General features: G+C 39.5%; 1 protein-coding gene across 2 annotated transcripts in view; it reads right to left on the reverse strand.

Moving 5' to 3' along the window:
• gabbr2 (gamma-aminobutyric acid (GABA) B receptor, 2) overlaps positions 1 to 21,073 on the reverse strand; it is a 968,870-nt gene that overhangs the window by 158,385 nt on the left and 789,412 nt on the right. For both annotated transcript variants that reach the window (XM_043689956.1, XM_043689957.1), the window contains exons 8-9: positions 18,924 to 18,984; positions 6,515 to 6,595 (exon numbers count right to left, since the gene is read on the reverse strand). In XM_043689956.1, coding sequence (XP_043545891.1) covers positions 6,515 to 6,595; positions 18,924 to 18,984 — 142 coding nt within the window. The remainder of the gene's footprint in view (positions 1 to 6,514; positions 6,596 to 18,923; positions 18,985 to 21,073) is intronic.

A 21,073-nucleotide genomic window follows, 5' to 3' on the forward strand; every position in this document is an offset into this window, starting at 1 on the left:
CCTACCTGCCTATCTTCTTTTCCACCTATCCACTCCACCCTCCTCCCTGACCTATCACCTTCATCCCCTCCCCCACTCACCTATTGTACTCTCTGCTACTTTCTCCCCACCCCCACCCTCCTCTAGCTTACCTCTCCACCCTTCAGGCTCTCTGCCTTTATTCCTGATGAAGGGCTTTTGCCCGAAATGCCGATTTTACTGCTCCTCGGATGCTGCCTGAACTGCTGTGCTCTTCCAGCACCACTAATCCAAAGATATACTGACATTAGAGAACAGGTTTGCCCTTTATTAGAGACAGACTTGCCCTTTATTCCTTACAGTCTAGAAAAATAAGGGGTGAGTTTTTTAAAACATACAAGGTCCTGAAGGGACTTGAATGAGTCAATGTTTCTACTTTTGAACATAGCTGCAAAAACACGGAATTGTTACAGTGTGGAGGAGGCCAATTGGTCCATCTGCTTGTAGCAGAACTTTAAACAGGAATCATTACCTAGTGCCAATCTTTTATTTTTCTCCATATGCATGCACATTACTGCTTTCCAAACAACCATCCAAAGCCCTCTCTCTTGAATGCCTCAATTGAACCCAACTCCATGATATTCCAAGCAGCGCATTCCATGTTTTTGATTATTTGCTGAATGAAAGTGAGTTATTCTCAAATCATCTTTGTATATTTTGGACATTAAATCTGTGCCTCTCTTTTTTTCCCCACTTTTCCAAGGAGAAATAGATTCACCCTATCTACTCTATCCAGCTAATTCATGAGTTTGAACGCCTCTATGAAATCTCCTCAGAAGCCTGAGAGGGGCTGAATGGCCTACACCTTCTCCTCTTTCTTATATTCTTCAGAAGAAAGAAGATGGTGGAAACAAAACAAAATTATCACCTGCAGAGCTCAGACATGGTACAATGAATGGATAGGACGTTAAAGTAAGCATTAGCTAAAGCCATAAAAGAGATCATGTGGGAATGGGCACATTTGTGGTCTTGTATCCTAACAGAATTGAGAGCAATACACCAGTAACTGGATTAACTGCATATGAGTTAATGATAGAAGGCTGATGAGATGACAAGGGAATGTTGTGACTGGCATTGAGAAAGTAGGACCTGCAAGTGAAAAGGTTACATGATTTGTCAGGAAGCTGTACAAGAAGCTACTACACAAGATGTGACAGGAGATTAAAGGTTAGCAAGTTCTGTCTGATACAGAGGCATAGGTGAAAGCAGACCAGTCTGAGGTATGTCTTGTGGGAGATTAGGTTTTCACCTTGGTGGCTGGGGTCATACCAGGTAATTTTGACCAATGATCTATGTGCTTGCATGGACATAAAAGGAAAGGAAATTGGAAACGTTGGCCACAGTTGAAGCAGTTTACTTAATAATTTTTAATTTTGACTTGCAGATCAGCGATGGCAAAGATGGTTATTTATTTAATTTACAGAATGTTGTTGTCACAGCAATACTTTTAGGGTTGGAGTTCTTAGCAGAGGGAATGAGGAGTCTTGCCCAATATACATCCATACTATTGACTGGAATACACTACATCACAAACAATGTGATGTGCAACACTCAACATTGGACACTGAATGTAATGGAGAACAAGTAACCACACATTTGATACATATGGATGATTGGTGGTTACTGTTTAGAGAGACTGTGCCATTTGTTAAATAATTTGTTGAATTTAACTAGACAAGTGCATGTTTCAGATTACTGACTTATGCTAATTAACAGTAGGATCTTATAGGATAACGTATACCGTGAACTGGTTCCTGTTTTTCTAAACATCTCCAATATCGGTCATTTGTGTGATGTTCCAGTCAAACTCGAGAAATGTATACAGCTTTGGTCAATGACAATATAGGCAGCTTAGTTTAAAGGTGGACAGTGGAAAATGACTGTATCCTAGTCCAGGAAATAGGTCAACTGAAACACAACCTGATCAGTGATGCTCCTACAGTAATTGATACAGGGACAGGACCTCAGTAATAAATTTGATTGGTTTGCTAACGTCAAAAGGGTTAGGCTTTAAGTTCTTAAGGAAATCAGGACAGACAGCTCAGCACAGATCAAGATCTTACATGGAGACTTCAGACCTTAGCCACAGTACAAGAGAGTCATGCTCGGCCCATTAATAAATTGATTTGGATGTAGAAAAATCTCTGTAATGATGTGATCAGAAATGATGTCTGCAATACTAATGGATCATGGATACTCAAGCACATGAGGGAAAAGCTGAGACAAATCCAGAAGGGTGAGACACCACTGTATCTGCTGCTAGCTCGAGGATTTAGCAAGTGTAGTTAACTCTAATGCAGAATGTTTTATACTTAATAATACATTGTTTGGCATTGTTCTGACAATTCAAATTCTACCAGTGTCACCAGCCATTTGACATTATTTAGGGTAGAGAATGTGGGGTAATTAAGAAGGATTATTATTAAAGGTTGTGTAATATACCACCATATGCAATAATGATGCAATAGATATGCAATACCACAAGTAGTCATTTAGATACAGACAGTGTAGAAACCTGAAACAAAAACAGAAATTGCTGGCAATATTCAATAGGCTGGCAGCATCTGTGGAAAGAAATCAGAGTTAACGTTTTGAGTTTGTTAACTCTTCGCCAGGCATGTGCTGAAACATTAACTTTGTTTTCTACTATCAACTGGCTGTTTGACCTGCTGAATTTCACCAGCAATTTCTGCTTTGGTTTCAGATCTCCAGGATCTGCAATTCCTTGTTTTAGCTTCATGTAGAAGCCTGTTCGGTGTATATGTTCGTCCGATATAATGAATAGAGATGATAATGAGCAACAATGGAGGGTTGACCTGTTGCATACACGGGCAATGGGAAATATTGCATTATCACATGGCAGTAGGAATTTGGATACAGGAACAATTGATCATGCCCCATCTATAACAATTCAGTGTACTTGCACCTAAGGTACCAGCGAGATTGTAAAAGGTATAACTGGTTGAAGTATATAAAGAAACAAACTGTGGAAAACATGAAAGACAACTGATGTAATAACTAATCGAGTCCTTGTATATATTATCCCACCAGTAACCAAACACATAACCCTAACCCAATACTTTTGCATCATTGGTGGCCATGGGCGAGGTAGACTGGAGGGTAGTGAATGTTGTGCCCTTAATCAAGGAGGGCTGCAAAGAAAAGTTTTGGAACTATAGACCAGTAAGTCTAACATCTGTGCAAGGTAAGTTACTTGAGAAGATTCTGAGAGATATACATGCATTTGGAAAGACAGGGTTTGATTAGAAGTAATCAGCATGGCTTTGTGAGTGGGAGATCATACCTCACAAATTCTTTGGTGAAGTGACCAGGATGGTTGACAAGAGCACGGCGGTAGACGTAGTCTATATGGATTTCAGTAAGGCCTTTGATAAAGTTCCACATGATAGGATGCTCTGGAGGGTTAGATTGCATGGAATCCAGAGAGACCTAGCAAATTGGATACACAGTTGGCTTGATGGTAGGAAGCAGAGGGTAATAGTGGAAGAATGCTTGTTGGACTTGAGGCCTGTGACTAGTGGAGTCCTTAGGGGTCAGTGTTGAGCCTATTACTGTCTGTTATCTATATCAACGATTTGGATGAAAATGTACAAAGCATGATTTGTAAGTTTGCGAATGACACCTAAAATAGCCCTTCATCAGCCCTTTGCTGAAACGTCGATTTTCCTGCTCTTCAGATGCTGCCAGACCTGCTGTGCTTTTCCAGCACCTGATCTCCAGCATCTGCAGTCTTCACTTTTGCCTTGGAAGAATGTGGGCCAAGTGCAGGGAAATGGGGTTAGCGTGGATGGACATTTTGACTGGCATGGACCAGTTTGGGCCAAAGGGTCTGTCTCTGTGCTGTAGGACTCTGTGACCCCATGACTTCAGCCCTAAAATAGGTGGGATCACAGACAGTGAGGAAGGTTATCAGAAATTGCAGCAGGACTTTGGTCAGCTGAGGAAGTGAGCCGAGAAATGGCAAATGGAGTTTAATATAGATAAGTGTGAGTTCTTGCATTTTGGAGAGGCAAATCGGGTAGGAGTTTCATGGTGAATGGTAGGGCCTTAAGGAGTGTAATGGAACAGAGGGATCTTGGAGTTCAGGTGTATGGTTCCCAGAAAGTAGAGTCACAGGTTGACAGGGCAGTGAAGAAGGCTTTTGACACACTGGCCTTCATCAGTCATTAAGTATAGAAATTGGGAAGTTATGCTGTAGTTGTACAGGATGTTGGTGAGGCTGCGCTTGGAGTATTGTGTTCAGTTGTGGTCACCTTGCTGTAGGAAGGATGTTATTAAACTGGAAAGAATGCAGAAGAAGTTTACAAGGACGTTGCCAGGACTCAACGGTATGAGTTATAGAGAGAGCTTGGACAAATTAGGATGTTTTTCTTTAGAGTGTAGTAGACTAGGGGGGACCTTATAGAGGTTTACAAGATCATGAAAGGCATGGATAAGGTGAATTAACTCAGTCTTTTTCCCAGCATTGGGGAATTGAGGACTAGAGGGCATCAGTTTAAGGTTAGAGGGGAAAAAATAAAAGGGAACCTGAGGGGCAATGTTTTTTACACAAAGGGTGGTATGCATATGGACTGAGCTTCCAGCGGAAGTGGTTGAGATGGATACATTAACAACATTTAAAAGGCATTTGGGCAAATACATGGATAGGAAAGGTTTGGAAGGATATGGGTCTAGATTAGAGTGGTGCTGGAAAAGTACAGCAGGTCAGGCAGCATCCAAGGAGCAGGAAAATCGACGTTTCGAGCAAAAGCCCTTCATCAGCCCTTTGCTGAAACGTCGATTTTCCTGCTCTTCAGATGCTGCCAGACCTGCTGTGCTTTTCCAGCACCTGATCTCCAGCATCTGCAGTCTTCACTTTCGCCTTGGAAGAATGTGGGCCAAGTGCAGGGAAATGGGGTTAGCGTGGATGGACATTTTGACTGGCATGGACCAGTTTGGGCCAAAGGGTCTGTCTCTGTGCTGTAGGACTCTGTGACCCCATGACCTCAGCCCAATCTGGGGCAAGGCACAGGGAGAGTATAAGACATAGTATATACTTCAGCAACAGGCCTGAGCCTTAGCAAATCACATTGACCATCTCAAATCCACCACCTGGTAGAAGGAATTGTGCAAACAGGTAACAAATATACAGATAAGAATCATCTCCCAAACCTTTTTTTATTGCATGATTATTAATTTTATCTCTAACTTGCTCAATTTATCACATGAAGTGGACACATAGAAGGTGGATGTAGGGATTTAGAAATTGGCACAATGGGGCATTAGTTCGGCGAACTCAAGTGAGGAACCAAATTGTACAGATGGCTTGCTTTTACAATCCTAAGTTGAATACTTGTTCAATGTTGATGGGGCAGAGCATAAAGGAAAAAGACAATGTCGCTGTATTGCATACCTTGGGCTAGACCAAGGGTCAAATGCAGGGGGATAACGAGGAATGGGTTAAGTGAGTTACGGTTTTGCTATATAGTCAATAATAAGAAAAGGTAGCAAAGCATGTGGGAACCTACTGATGGACAGAAAAATGAAAAAAAACACACAAGGCATTCAGGCCGTCAAGGTTAATAGCTAGAAGCAGTGGTAACAAAGGCCTTGGATGAGGAGCAGATAATGCTTATAGAGACTGCGGGAAACAAAGATAATATCTGACACTTGGATATTGAAGTGTAGGAAGTGTAACATGCACGCTGTAGCCTGTCTAAAGCTTGAAGGTGATCCACAACTCAGTAGATTGATTTGACCTCCTGTGTGTTTCTCCAGATACATGTATGAAATAAATGATAGTTACCTGTTCTCCTGGAGTCCTCTATCAATTTGTCCAGTACATATACAACACTGGGCTTTGATAAACGATAGAAAAAAAGATTGTATCTTTTTTTTAGAGCAATGCCTCATTCCAGAAACTGATTTAGTGACCCTTTGCTGTATGGCCTCCAGTGCAAGTTTATCTTTCCCTAAATATGGATATCAAAATTACGTACAGTATTTCAGATGTGGTCTCACCAAAGTTCTGTACAATTTTAGGAAGACTTCTTTATTAGTGCTCCCAAATTCCTTTCCAATAAACATCAAGAATGCCATTTGAATTCCTATTTCTTGCATGAGCACAAAGCAGTCTGTGCTTGCATGTAACAAAGGTTTAGAATGATAAATGGCAAGTAACATTCGGACCACACAAGTGCTTGGCTAAAACTATCCAACAAGAGAAATTTTAACCACATTCACTTGACATTCAAATTGCTGACAATTAAAATCCTGGAGGTTACCATTCATCAGAAATTGAATAAGACCAGGCACAATTAGAAATCTGATGAAATACTCACATTTGTCTGGATGGGTGCAGCTTTAAACATACGCAAGAAACATCAATCACTGATGCTGGAGATTTAGCTCCGCTGAATATAGGTGAATTCTGAATTGCAGATCTCACCCCCTGGAGTTTCAAAGATATCATGTGTAAACATTGTACTTGTCCTACCTTGAAACCTAAGAGTGTTATTAATTAGTTCCAAGGAGTCAGCTATGGCATTATATTCTCCAACTCTAACTTCTACTTTGTCTGAAAAAAAAGAGGGAACATGACATTCACAAATCACTAAACAATTGATGTCCTGAATAATACTAGCTGTACAACAATAATCTACACTTGATTGATCTGTTTCTATATACTTGTTCAATCATCTCTTCATCACACAAGTTAAAGTCTTTTCAAACTGAATGAGGTAACCAGATGTTCAAACCCCTGCAGGTTAAATTGTTACGTGGAATAGAAATGACCTGATCTCATTAAAATTCTGACTTACGTCTGTCAAAAAAAGTGTCAATTGTTTTTAGCTGGATTGTTTCTTATTCATTTTAGGCAAGGCAAAGTTAACATAGTTGCAAATTTCTCCCAAAAATGTAACATTGGGTCTGCATATTTTACAATTAATTCCTGATTGGATCAAACCAATCAACATAGTGAATTATTTAAGCTAAATCATTGTTATATTAGTGATATATTTGCAGTATTTATGATTAGGCGCTCCCAGTGCAGGACCTTTGCTCAGAAAATATGTCAGGAAATCAATCATGTGTCAATGTAATCAATTTGTTGTCAAGGGAGTTTTCAATCTGGGCTTCAACTTCATTTTCTTTTAACTTTACGCTCAGAAGATAGTGTCCAAAATGATAAGAGAGTATGGTTAAGTGCTCTTGATCAATAGACATCTGTTTCCTGGACAGAGACAATGAAAAGATTCTCTGCAATATGTCATTGCAGTTATTATGTATTACTGATAAGGAAAGATTAAACTTTTACCGTTCTATTAGAGATTTGAGGCCTTATGTCTCTGGATCTGAATAAATAGTAAAAACACACAGGGCACCATGCTGACTCTTATTTCATTAATATATTATTTTCTGTTAAAATTATTTATAATACACAAACACAGTTTGCACCAATTTGTAATTTTGCTTTACATATTGTGGATTGAATCATTTTACTTGTTCATCTGGGGAATAATTCAGAATGTCTACCTGCTAAACGGCATTATATAATCATTGTAATTTGGTAGTTTATTTAAGTAGTGTTAACTACTACCACATTCATTTCCAAGTCATATGGCTAAGCTCCAATACTGAGCCAAGCTACCAGTCTGCATTTTCTCTGGAGCTGGAATCATGAGTACCAAATGGGGCAAGTTCTGTGCATCTCAAGTATCTCATGCCACAGCTCCACATCAGGAGTTTAAAACACTTTTTATTCTATTAATACATACACCATTAACTAATTTTCTGTACAAACATTTTATTAATCTCATTTAGACTTTTATGAAGACAAGTTTTGTGGTGGGGTTCTCAGAAGTCAGTTTTGGGACTCTTGCTTTTCCTGATGTACATTAGTTATCTGGATCTTAGTGTGCAAGGGATAAATACAAAGTTTGCAAGTGATACATAACTTGGAAGAACTGTAAACTGTGAGGAGGGCAGCATGGGACACCGAAAGGACTTTGAAAGTTGGTGGAGTGGGCAGATAGGTGACAAATAAGGTTCAAAGAAGAGAAGTCTGAGGTGGTTTAGTCAGAAGAACACTGAAAGACAATAAAAAAAAGGGAGGAGTACAATGTTAGAGGGGATGCAAGAACAGATGGATCCGGGTGTATATGTGAATAGATCATTGAAGGTGGCAGGACAGGTAGGGACAATAGTTAGCGTAGTGTTCTCAGTTTTATTAATAGGGGGATAGAGTTCAAGAGTAAGAAGGTAAATATGAACTTGTATAAGGTACTTGTTAGATCTCAGCTGGCATATTGTGTACAGTTGTGGATGCTACATTTTAGGAAAGGTGTGAACGTATTGGGAAGTCTGCAGAAGAGATTTACTAGAATGCTTCCAGGAATGAGAACCCTCAGTTATGAGGATAGATTGAAGAGGTTGCAGCTGTTCACCTTGAAGAGAAGACTACTGACCAGGAGATTTTATAAAAGTTTACAAAATTGTGAATTGGCTGGACAGAGTGGATAAATATAACATGTTCCCCTTTGTAAAAGATAAAAAGAATGAGAAGGCAGAGAGAGGCTGGGGATTGGATTAATTGGAGAGGGTAATGGCAACCAGAGGATTTAGTTGATAGAAGGAAGTGGGGCATAAGGGGGGCATTGGGGTGAGATGTGCTGGTACAATGACTGGTCATGGTTGGGAGGTTTGGGGTCTTTTTTATTTATTCACTCATAGAACGTGGGCATTGCAGGCTCGCTAGCATTTATTGCCCAAAACCAAATGCCCTTGAGAAGGTAGTGGAGAGCTTCCTTCTTGAACCAATGCAGTCCTTGTGCTGAAGATAGACCAGAATGACGTGAGGGAAAGAACTTCAGGATTTTGACCCAGCAACTGTGAGGGAACAGCAAATGGCTTGGAAAGGAACTCACAGGTGATGGCTACCATATCTGCTGCGCTTGTCCTTCTAGATGGAAGTAGTCATGGGATCGGAAGGTGCTACCTAAAGATCTTTGGTGAATTTCCACTGTGCATCTCATAAGTAGTACACACTGCTGCTACTGACTGTCGGTGGTGGAGGGAGTGGATGCTTGTGGATGTAGTGCCAATCAAACCAGCCTGCTCTGTCCTGGATGGTGTCAAGCTTCTTGAGTGTTGTTGAAATGCACCCATCACACTTCTGACTTGTGCATTGCAAATGGTGGACAGGCTCTACGGAGTCAGGAGGTGAGTTATTTGCTGCAGTATTCCTAGTCTCCCACCTGCTGTTGCAGCCATTGTGTTTATGTGTTTGGGTTTCTGGTCAATGATAGCCTATTTAGTAGTGGAGAAGTCAGGGAGGAAGCCTAATAGAGATGGAGGGTTGGAGTGCATGATCATTTGGGGATTCCTCAGGCAGGTAACTGAGACCAGGAGGTGGGTGTGAAATCAACTTTTTGATTCCAACAGGTTCTTGCATTGAGGTGGTGGCTGCATCCTCAATGTTTTGAAAATACATTCAATGATATAAACCTCATATGGAGAACACAAATGTGAGTCATAGCCTCATGAACATATTTAAGGTTAGAACCCACTTCCTTTTGTCCTGTTGGCTTCAGTTAAAGCCAGAAAATGCTAAGCTTGAAACAGGTTTGGGGCAGGGAGCAGATTTTTGAAATCACAATTCTCTACCTGACTCACCTGTCTCCTTTTATTAAATTAAAAGTTCTGCTCTCTCTGCTATACATAAAATTCCTCAATGCAGCAGAAATGTTGGTGTAAATTCTCATTGAGATCAATTTCCTAACAGCAGCTCTGTGTGAGAGTATGCTAGAGGTGGATTCAATCATTATTTTCAAAAGAAAATTTGACAATTATCTGATTAAAAATCATTTTCAGGCAAAATTCAAGAGCATTTTGGCAGATGTTAAAATCTGAACTGAGCGTCACACAACCATTTCCAACTCCGGTAGTAATCTCCAATATTGGGCTGCCAGCTCTATGCATTTACCAGCAGATCACATTTTTCCATTATACATTTACAAATGAAATACAGTGTAAATACTACAAAAAGTTTTCTAATATCATTCAAAATACAGGTTGAGTGAAGTATAGGTATCTCAAAAACTAATGTTTGACCCCATGGTGATTTCCTCTCCCTTGGCTTCCACACCTGGTGTCTCCTTCTCCACTGTCAAGAACCTGTGAGCAGCTATACAGCTGAGGGGTTCATGGTTCAGGCAACTCATACTCTGTATGACCAAATCTCCAAATCAGCCGCCACATTAGGCTGACTTTGTTTTTGCAATAGCACAGTACTGTTCAGCCTAATGCTATTAAACGTCTGGCCTCTCTGAAAATGATAGGGAGAAGAGTTGGGAGGGTGATGTAACAAAATGTCATCAAAATAAACCAAAGATCTGGCTTGCATCTTCTCCTAGTTTCGATTACACTGTCCTTGTTGATTGCTTTGTCAGCAGCTATATAACAACAGTTGTTATTAAACCAGATTTTAATTGTGCTTTTTTTTTTGATCAAGTACCTTGCCCAAACAGGAAATGTAATTTGCTGCCTCAATGGCAACGTTGAGTAAGATTCTGTAAGCTCCACTTTAGAAATAGAATTGACTCAACATTGGTACAGACTTACCTTCACACATTTAATGCACTGTCTGAGCTGAGATGACACCTATTATTAGATAAGCTGATACCACCATGAGAAGGTAAGTCTGGGATTTACATATTAAATAACCAAAACCACCATATCCCATTCTAAAAGATGAAAAACTTAATCTCAATTTGTTTAAGAGCTATAACCTAGTGTTGTGTGATTTTTAATTAAAGTTGTTTAATATATCATTACAATTCTATGACACTGTAACCATTTTTCTATAAATTCTGTGTTGTATTGTCATCTTCCACAACCACCTGATGAAGAGGCAGTGCCTCGAAAGCTAGTGCTTCCAAATAAACCTGGTTTTGTGTGATTTTTAACTTTGTCCACCCCAGTCCAACACCAGCACCTCCAAATCTTATCACTATTAAGTAGACAGGTAAAAGATTATTAAATTGCTGTGTCTTTGGGCATTTTAATATATAAAAGATTCTGTAAGAGGTTGAAGATATGTTGAAAGCTGTCACTCATTTTAGGGTTGACTGTATGAGACAGTGAATGGTCAAACAGTCTTGGGCTGTCAATGATCTGTGCTGGAAACCCATCCCCACAGATCTCCCCAATCTTCTGTTCTCCCAGACATTTTGTACTCTCTTCCTGTACAGGGAAAGAAAGCAGGAAATATGACTGTTTGCACTATTTTGTGTTACGCTGATGGCAGGACATTTGTGGAGGACGTTTCTGCTATTCTGAATTCCTGAATCCTTCTGGTACACTCTCTTCAGGTTGAAGAAGTCACACATCACACATCCTTTGTCCATTCCCATTCACATCTATATGGTTTGAGAGGCTAACCTCTTGTACCTTTGAAAAGTTTATCTTATTGCAGTCTCTCGGATCCAGTAGCATGACCTCCAGTTTTCCCAGTTCTCCTTGCTACTCTTATTTCCATGATTGCTACAGCTTTAGGAACGCTTATTGAGCTTAGTCTTTCTTACCCCTGCTGGGGTCACAAATCTTTCCTTTGACAGTGTTTTATCATCCCACTTACACCCTCGGACTAGGCAGGAAATCTCGAAGGAAGATGCTCATTCCACAGTTCATTAAAGAGCTGAGGGGGCTCCTAACTCTGACAATCACATTGTTTTGGCTGAGACTATCTGTTGAAAATTTTACACTTGGTGCAATGTGTTGAAACGTCTTGGATATTTCACTTAATACTGCAGACAATTCTTCAAGCTCTGAAAAATGAGTCTTTAGAAATTCATGCCCTTGCTCTTATCAATGATGTCATTCACTGTCAGTAGTTCCTCCATATATCTTCCATTCATTCCATCAGATTCATATTTAGTAAAGGACTGAGATCGCTGACCTGAAACTGACTACCTCATTTAACCAAGATGTTTAGCTCTGTCAGAATGGCTGGATGTTCGGCAGGTCCTTTTCATTGGGCTTAGAGATAGCTTCTTCTGCAATGTTTCTGGATCCACAAAGAGGAATGCTATTACCGTAGTGTATTCATAATAATTTATTGCTAACTTGGTTTCACCAATGATATACTAAGTGTCTTCTCTCAATAAGTTTTTGAACTGTTGAATAGATAGTGAAGAATGGTTGAGTAATATATAAACTCTGAGCTGGGATTGTCTTCCTGTTATTTAGGAAAGTAATATAGAATGAAATACATTAATTAGGAAAGCATATAGAATATTGGCATTTTATTGCAAGGGAAATTAAATACAAAACAATTGATGTTATGCTTCAGTTATATAGATCATCAGTGAGACCATGGCTCACAGTATTGGCCTATTTAATTAAGGAAGGCTGAAAATAAACTGAAGCAGTTCAGAGAAAGTATACTTGATCAACTGCTTATTTATCCAGTTCTTTCCCTGTATTTGCAAATTAAGAGCTGGGGTTCAGACACTCAGTCGTCTGAGCAAGCTCCAACATTCAATAGGACAAATGTTGCTTTGATTATTCCACATTTATTCTGATTCCTGATAACCTACCAACCTCTTGTTTATCAAGAATCTATCTATCTCGTCCTCAAAAATATTCATAAACTCTTCTTCTCTACCCAAATTTTGAGGAAGAAAATTCTGAAGACTCACTGGCCTCTATGTGAAAAAAAAAACTTATTATCTGTTTTAATTAGACGATCCCTTATCCCTAATTCTACATTCTCCCAAAGAAGGAAACATTCTTTTTTACATCCACCCTGTCAAGATCCCTTTGGTCCTTATATGTTTGAATCAAGTCACCTATTACTCTGCTAAACTCCAGTCTACCTCGTCCAACCTGCCCTCATAAGAAAACATACCCATTTCAGGTGTTGGTTGAGTTTACCTTCCCTGAACTGCATCCAATACATTTCCAGTCTGGAGCTGAGGGAAGATTTCTGCTCTGGTTTCCTATCCTGACTCCATTCTAATCTGCATCCTGCACTGAAAATGGGGAGTGTAAGTGGCCATTGTAAAGGTTGGCAGTACGGAGCTAGGGATTCTCCCACCTGTGTGCACTTGACCCAGAAATGAAATGAAATAGGGTTTAGGACCTATAGTTTTATTGACCCCACATGCAGAAAGAGAAGGTGTCTTCTAAGTTTTCCTCACTGCAAAGCAATCTCTATTGCATTATCACCACAGGAAGGGTTTCTATTTCTCCTGTTACAAGGAATGGTACTCACTTTAAATTTCTGTATCTGGAAATATGAGCAGGTAAGGTCCCATCCAAGAAGCACTACCTAATCCTGACAGAGGGAAAGGGACTGAAGTTGATGTGTGAAACATTTCATAACAAAATCACTTACAGATAGAGGGACAAAGAGCAGGAGTAAGAAGAGCTTTCCACAATTTCAACAGTTAAGTCTGGGATAAGAATCCACCTCCTTATTCTGACACAATTCTTTCCCATGTAGGTGTCTCACAGCACCAAGCTGAACAACATTGACTGATGACCTGGTTATGTAACTGCTTTGAGTTTTGCACCATTCACTGTAATACAATACAAACATACAGCCAATTCTTGCAGCCAAGTTGACTGAATTTGCTAAACATTTAAAAGGCAATTTTGTCAAAAGATAAAATCTTCTAAAAATCTGAACACAGCAACAGCAGATCTCACCATGCTTCATGAATGGTGTGTTACTGTTAACTAGCATTTGATGCTTCCTTTTTTGTGCTCTGTGGTAGATAATTTTGAGAACCATCTGTTCACACCTCTATTTATCTATATTGTGCATTTCTAAAAATCATGATTCAAACATTCTGAATTGTTTCATTTTCTGACAGGGGTATCAGTGATTGTTGCCATGTTAATCCACAATCATATTTTGTTTTGGTTTTGGATTTCTTTTGGGTCTGTAATACAAAACAACCCTTCTAAATGCAGCTTGCATTATCTGTAAACCAGGTCTGCTTCAAAGTGCCTAACATTGAGCAAATGTAGGAAGACAAGTGGACTAAAGAAGAAATTCTATTCCAATTTATTGTACAACATATGGAAAAGGGATGTGGTTTATCCTTGGGCTTCAGGACAGAGTTTGTTATAATTCAGAGTGATGGTCATTGAGTATATGCAGATACAGATTGTGATAGGGAAGACTGAAGGAAACATCAGCACATACAGCAAATATGTCACCGATTTGTGTTCAGTTATGTCATCACTGTTACATGCAATGCTGGGGAAGGGGCCAGGGAGGCTGGGACTCCAGTGACAAAGGCCAGCACTGAGAGTAGGGGCAGAGAGTAGGGTGGAGGTCTGCACTGCGAGGAGGGAGCAGTAAAAGGAGGCTTACACATGGACTAAGAGCGTGAATGTCCTGCATTGGGGATTGGTCTGGGAATGGACATAGGCTGTATTGAGGTCCAGGCTCCTTTTTGCCTGGGAATGACAGGATGACAAGGGGAAGGTTGGGAGGCCACAGCGGGAGTGGGAGAGAGAAGGAAGTTGTGTGGAAGGAAAAGAGGAATGTTGCAAAGAGGGATCAATTTCATATCAAAATAAAAACTCTTTTCATTATGTTTTACAAGGTACTCGATTTTATATTCTGCAGTGCTATCTTTAGATAAGCAGCTGCTTCCACTATTTGAGAATGATGTTGTTTTTCTGCTCTGCACTACCTCGAGATGGTGCACTATCTAATCCTCTCAGCAATCCTTCAGTTCAACAGTCTCATCTGAGCAACTCTAAGTCAGCGGCAAAATTCTGTAGGCAGAATATGAGTGCACTTGCTTTTAATTTTGTTTTCATTTTAAATTAATATATCTACATCAGTAATTGTGACTGACTGCATTGTTCACAAAATATTTGAACAACTAAATTCAAATTTTTGATATTGAGTCACAGAGTCATAGAGATGTACACACCCTTCAGTCCAACTCATCCATGCCAACCAGATATCCTAACCTAAACTAGTCCCAGTTGCCAGCACCCGCACCATATCCCTCTAAACCCTTCCTATTCATATACCTATCAGATGTCTTTCAAATGTTGCAATTGTACCAGACTCCATCACTTCCTCTGGCAGCCCATTCCAAACACATACCACCCTTTGTATGAAAAAGTTCCACTTAGATCCCTTTTAGATCTTTCCCCTCTCACCCTAAACCTATGCTCTCTAGCTCTGGACTCCCCTACCTCAGGGGAAAGACTTTGTCTATTTATCCTATCCATACCCCTTATGATTTTATAAACTTCTAAAAGGTCACCCCTCAGCCTCCGATGCTCCAGGGAAAACAGACCCAGGCTATTCAACCTCTTCCTATAGCTCAAACTTTCTAACCATACCTCCTATGTTCACAACCAAATCATTTATATAAATGACGAAAAGTAGTGAACCCAGCACCAATCCTTGTGGCACTCCACTGGTCATAGGCCTCCAGTCTGAAAAACAACCCTCCACCATCACCCTCTGTCTTCTACCTTTGAGCCAGTTCTGTATCCAAATGGCTAGTTCTCCCTGTATTCCATGAGATCTAATCTTGCTAACCAGTCTACCATGAAAAACCTTGTCAAACACCTTAGTGAAGTTCATATAGATCACGTCAGTACTCTGCCCTCATCATTCCTCTTCATTACATCATCAAAAAACTTATTCTGCCTACAGAATTTTGCCGCTGACTTAGAGTTGCTCAGATGAGACTGTTGAACTGAAGGATTGCTGATTCATATAGATCACGTCAGTACTCTGCCCTCATCATTCCTCTTCATTACATCATCAAAAAACTTAATCAAGTTTGTGAGACAGCATTTCCCACACACAAAGCCATGCTGACTATCCTTAAGCAGTCCTTGCCTTTCCAAATATATGCAAATCCTGTCCCTTAGGATTCCCTCCAACAACTTGCCCACCACTGATGTCAGGCTCACCTGTCTATAGTTTCCTGGCTTTTTCCCAACTTCCCTTCTTAAGTAGTGGCACCACTTTTGCCAACCTCCAGTTTTCTGGCACCTCACCTGTGCCTATCGATGATACAAATATCTCAGCAAGGAGCCCAATCATTTCCCTAGCTTCCCACAGAGTTCGAGAGTATACCTGATTAAGTCCTGGGGATTTATCCACTTCTATTCGCTTCAAGACATCCAGCACCTCCTCCTCCTCTGTAATATGGGCATTTTTCAAGATGTCACCATCTATTTCTCCACATTCTGTATCTTCCATATCCTTTCCCAAGTAAACACTGATGCAAAATACTCGTTTAGTATCTCCCCCATCTCCTGCAGCTCCATACATAGGCTGCCTTGCTGATCTTTGAGGGGCCCTATTCTCTCCCTAGTTACCCTTTTGTCCTGAATTTATTTATAAAAACCCTTTGGATTCTCCTTAACGCTATTTGCCAAAGCTATCTCATGTCTCCGTTTTGCCCTCCTGATTCCCTTTTAAGTATATTTCTCCTGCCTTTATACTCTTTTAAGGATTCACTCAATCTTCCTTCTTTTTCTTAACTAAACCTCAATTTCTCTAGTCATCCAGCATTCCCTACAACTACCAGCCTTTCCTTTCACCCCAACAGGAATATACTGTCTCTGGACTCTCGTTATCTCATTTCTGAAAGCTTTCCATTTTCCAGCTGTCCCTTTACCTGTGAACATCTGCCCCCAATCAGTTTTCGAACGTTCTTGCCTAATACCTTCAAAAGTAGCCTTCCTCCAATTTAGAACTTCAACTTTTAGATCCAGTCTATCCTTTTCCATCACTATTTTAAAACTAATAGAAATATGGTTGCTGGCCCCAAAGTGCTCCCCCACTGACACCTAGTCACCTCATTCCTGATGAAGGGCTCCTGCCCGAAACATCAAATTTCCTGCTCCTTGAATGCTGCGTGACCTGCTGTGCTTTTCCAGCACCACTTTAATCTTGACTCTGATCTCCAGCATCTACAGCCCTAACTTTCACCTCAGTCACCTGCCCTGCCTTATTTCCCAAGAGTAGGTCAAGTTTTGCACCTTCTCTAGTAGGTACATCCTCATACTGAATCAAAACTTTCTAACCACACACACTTAACAAATTCAATTGGAAATACTAAGTTCATGGCACCTGTGAGCTAATCTTAAGTACTGGCAATGTACACGAGACTGGCTTCTGTAGCAGTATTACAAGGGTGCCAACCATGAAAAGACCTTAGGTGTTCGATCTCTACACCTCCCACACACATAAAATATCCAAAAATATTCATGCCAAAATACCAGCATGACCACAAGCGACTTGCTGTCTCAGGGACCTTCGTGGTGAGTGCCCAGGTACCTTTAATGAATGCCCTTGTCTTTCTTATTCCTTTTCCCTGGATTATTTTCTATCTAGTAGGATTTGTTGAGTGTTTCTTTTTAATCTGTGACGTCTGAGCATTAACAGTATTAATGTAAGCCTTCTTTTAAATCTGTAATCCTTAGACAGGTCAAGAGATGTTTTGCTCAAATAAGCTGAATACTCTCTTGCTTGGAATTGGTCAAAAGCAAAAAAAAAAGAAATGTCAGCAATGGCCAGTACAGCATATTTCACATAAATGAGTAACTTCAGATCAGAGGTTAGGAGACCATTAACTGTTACACCAGACTGTTGCTGAATACAAGTATGTTTGCAGGCTTGTCAATGTGAAAAATCTCATCCCAAATATTCTGACATATTTGGTAAAGTCTTCAGCATTATTTCTTCAAATTATAGCAAAGGAATCTGAACGTTAATGACTCCATTTTGTTTGATTGTTACCCTCTAGTAACCATCTATGAAATATAATAATTTTATTTATGACAATATTCTCCTACTGGGGCACAAATCATTTCCACGGTCTAATTGGCAGAATATGACAATCAAGACAAACTGAAGAGCAGATTTATTGAAGCAGAGGTTTCTTTTTAAAGACTTTTTTAAAACAATGGCATTAACATTATCCAGAGATATTTTATTGCCATGATGCAAAATTGTAAACCTCTCTTGTCTCAAAGATTTGATTTTTGAAGGGGACAGCAAGATAGCCATCTTTCTAGATGCCTGACCTTGGATTGAGCATGCCAAAATGCAGGGAAATTGGGCACATTTCTGTACAGATTATCACCATCACCTTTCTATGGTAGAGAAGTAATAATCTTTAAAAGAATGATGGCTGTAAACCATTGAGTAAGATGTGGTATTAGATTTCTCTTCCCTACCTTTTACTTTTATTTTTCTCCACCTATTTTGCTTGATTTTGGCCTGTATCATGGATGCTGAATAATCAATCAAGTGCTTGAGAAACTCAAGAAGTCTACCAGCATCTGTGAGAGAGTTAGCAGGTTGAGTGCAATATTGCTTTTCTTTAAAACCCAGAACTTGATTTCTTTAGAAGACTCATATAGAACTGAAACATTAACTCTGTTCAACTTCACAGGTGCTGCCAGACCTGGAATAACCCCACTACTTGCTGTCTTGCAGATTTCCAACATTCACTTTGCTTTTATAAAGGACCCCTATGTGTTCATAGCAGCATTCTGTCTTTCTTGTCCTCATTTGTCATAAATATAATAGACAATTGGGAGCCAAGCACAATGAAAGGTAAGTTGTCCTGAAAGGAATTTACTTTAGGGAAAACTAAAGAAAGGTGTTCTTTTTCACATGAATGACAATAAAATTATAGCACAGCTTATTTCAAAGCTCCCTGGCAATGGATGATAGAGAAAATGATATGGTGGAGCTTGGAAGCCCAAGTTAGATGTCCAGGTAGAGGTACTGCTGTGCAATAGCTGTTCAAATAGTGTGCGGAGCCAGTGAACATTAAAAAATTTTGGAAAAAGCTATTTACGAAAATACATCCACAAACTGTTCACAACCAGCAGCTTACCTTGAAATTGTGAGAATATGATAGTTCCCATTCGCTCTCCATTTCTAAACACAACTTGCCCCTGTCAACAAAATGATAAAATAGTTTCAAAAACGTAGAGCACATCAAAATCTAAAAAGTTTCTGGAAGTTAAGAAAAGGAAAACAGTCATCCAATAAGTTTGATGTGGATTTAATTGACCACTTATGACCAAAAACATTTCCCAATATGTTTTCATTAGATAAAACATATGCTTAATATTTATAAGTCATAAGCATGCTGACCTCTGAAAAATAGGAAACAGAAGAGAAATTATAAAATAAATTCAGGTGTGGCAAAATAAATGAGAACATGGTTTTCATCATTAGTGCAAGTAACTTCAAAGCAAAGTTGGAATCACTTATTGGTGGCAGAATCAGTCTTTTTTCTTGATACCCAGAATCTCATTACAACTGATCTTGCCACATTTTCCCAACTAACTCTCAATTTCTAATGCCATTTAAAGGCTATGATAAGACCAAAATGCATGGGAGTAGAAAACAGTCATCCAATAAGTTTGATGTGGATTTAATTGACCACTTATGACCAAAAACATTTCCCAATATGTTTTCATTAGACAAAACATATGCTTAATATTAATAAGTCATAAGCATGCTGACCTCTGACAAATAGGAAACAGAAAGTCTGAAGAGAAATTATAAAATAAATTCAGGTGTGGCAAAATAAATGAGAACATGGTTTCCATCATTAGCGCAAGTAACTTCAAAGCAAAGTTGGAATCACTTATTGGTGGCAGAATCAGTCTTTTTTCTTGATACCCAGAATCTCATTACAACTGATCTTGCCACATTTTCCCAACTAACTCTCAATTTCTAATGCCATTTAAAGGCTATGATAAGACCAAAATGCATGGGAGTAGAAGTAGGCCATTCAGCCCATTAACTGAGCTCTGCCCTTCAATGAGATCATGGCTGATTTAATCATCTTCAAATCCATTTTCCTGTCTTGACCCTATAATCCTTCAACGTCTCAAGAGTTCCCAACCAAAGTACTGTGGATATTGGAAAAATAAATAATAAAGAGAAATGCTGGAAACATTAAGCAGTTCAGAGAGAATTTATGGAGAAAGGAATAGAAGTAACATTCTTGTTCCATTCTACTGCCTGACCTGCTGCATATTTCCAGCATCTTCTAATTCTTTCTTTCCCTGACCCAGGGCTATCATTGCTGATTGTGCCCTGACACTATCCTGGTTAAGATCAGCTATTTTAGCACAGTACAGGAATCAAACCTATGAATGTAATTACCAAGAATAATTTTTATTTCAAAATGTAAACCGAAGATGACCAAGAATTGTGGCAAAAAAGAGAAAATGAAAGTACAGGTAGTTCTCCTATAATGCCATAGTTGCGTTACAGCGAAATCTCATTTATAAAATACAAATCCCTTAATAGAAATAATGGGGCTTGTGGGAAAGGTGGGATTGGGGGTGGACCAGCCACAACTATCAGTCACAATCACTCAAAATCACTCAAACATCTAATGCAAAGTATAGCACAGCCCGAATAAAGGTTGAAATCGTATTTATTAATGAAGCAAAAGTAAATTTAACACAGTACATTTAGAAAATGTCAGAAAGCTCTCTCTGTACAGTACCTCTCACAGAAAGCTGCTCTGTTGGCAGCTGACATCAGCGCATGTGCAGAATGGCATGAAGACTGGCACTGACAATGCCACTGTGTAGAACAGCACGGAGATTTCGGCACGGACACCAGCGCATGCGCAGAATGAGGCACGCAAATCGATCCCCCTCGGAATCATGCAATTGCCAATGGAGGTAAGTGTTCTCCAAAATACTGTTCCCTAATTCTTCAGTGACGTTATAGCCAATTCGGGATGCCGAAATGAGCATTAGATGATAAAAGTTGGAAGAAGTGGAAATCAACTTTGTACAATTTTATCTACAAAATGTTACATTGAATATGTGCCCATTTGTATTAATCAGAGGATGTTTCTGGAAATTACATCAATATTAACATATAGTTTAGCTGTCAAAACAGTATACATCATGACTGGGTTTTGATATTGCCCAATTTTTTCAAGCAAAAGATCTTCCAAAATAACGTCTGATTGAAAATTTGTAATTTCCAAACAGCTCTAAATTAAGTTAT

This window comes from Chiloscyllium plagiosum, chromosome 5 (genome assembly GCF_004010195.1).
Source record: "Chiloscyllium plagiosum isolate BGI_BamShark_2017 chromosome 5, ASM401019v2, whole genome shotgun sequence".
NCBI lineage: Eukaryota > Metazoa > Chordata > Chondrichthyes > Orectolobiformes > Hemiscylliidae > Chiloscyllium > Chiloscyllium plagiosum.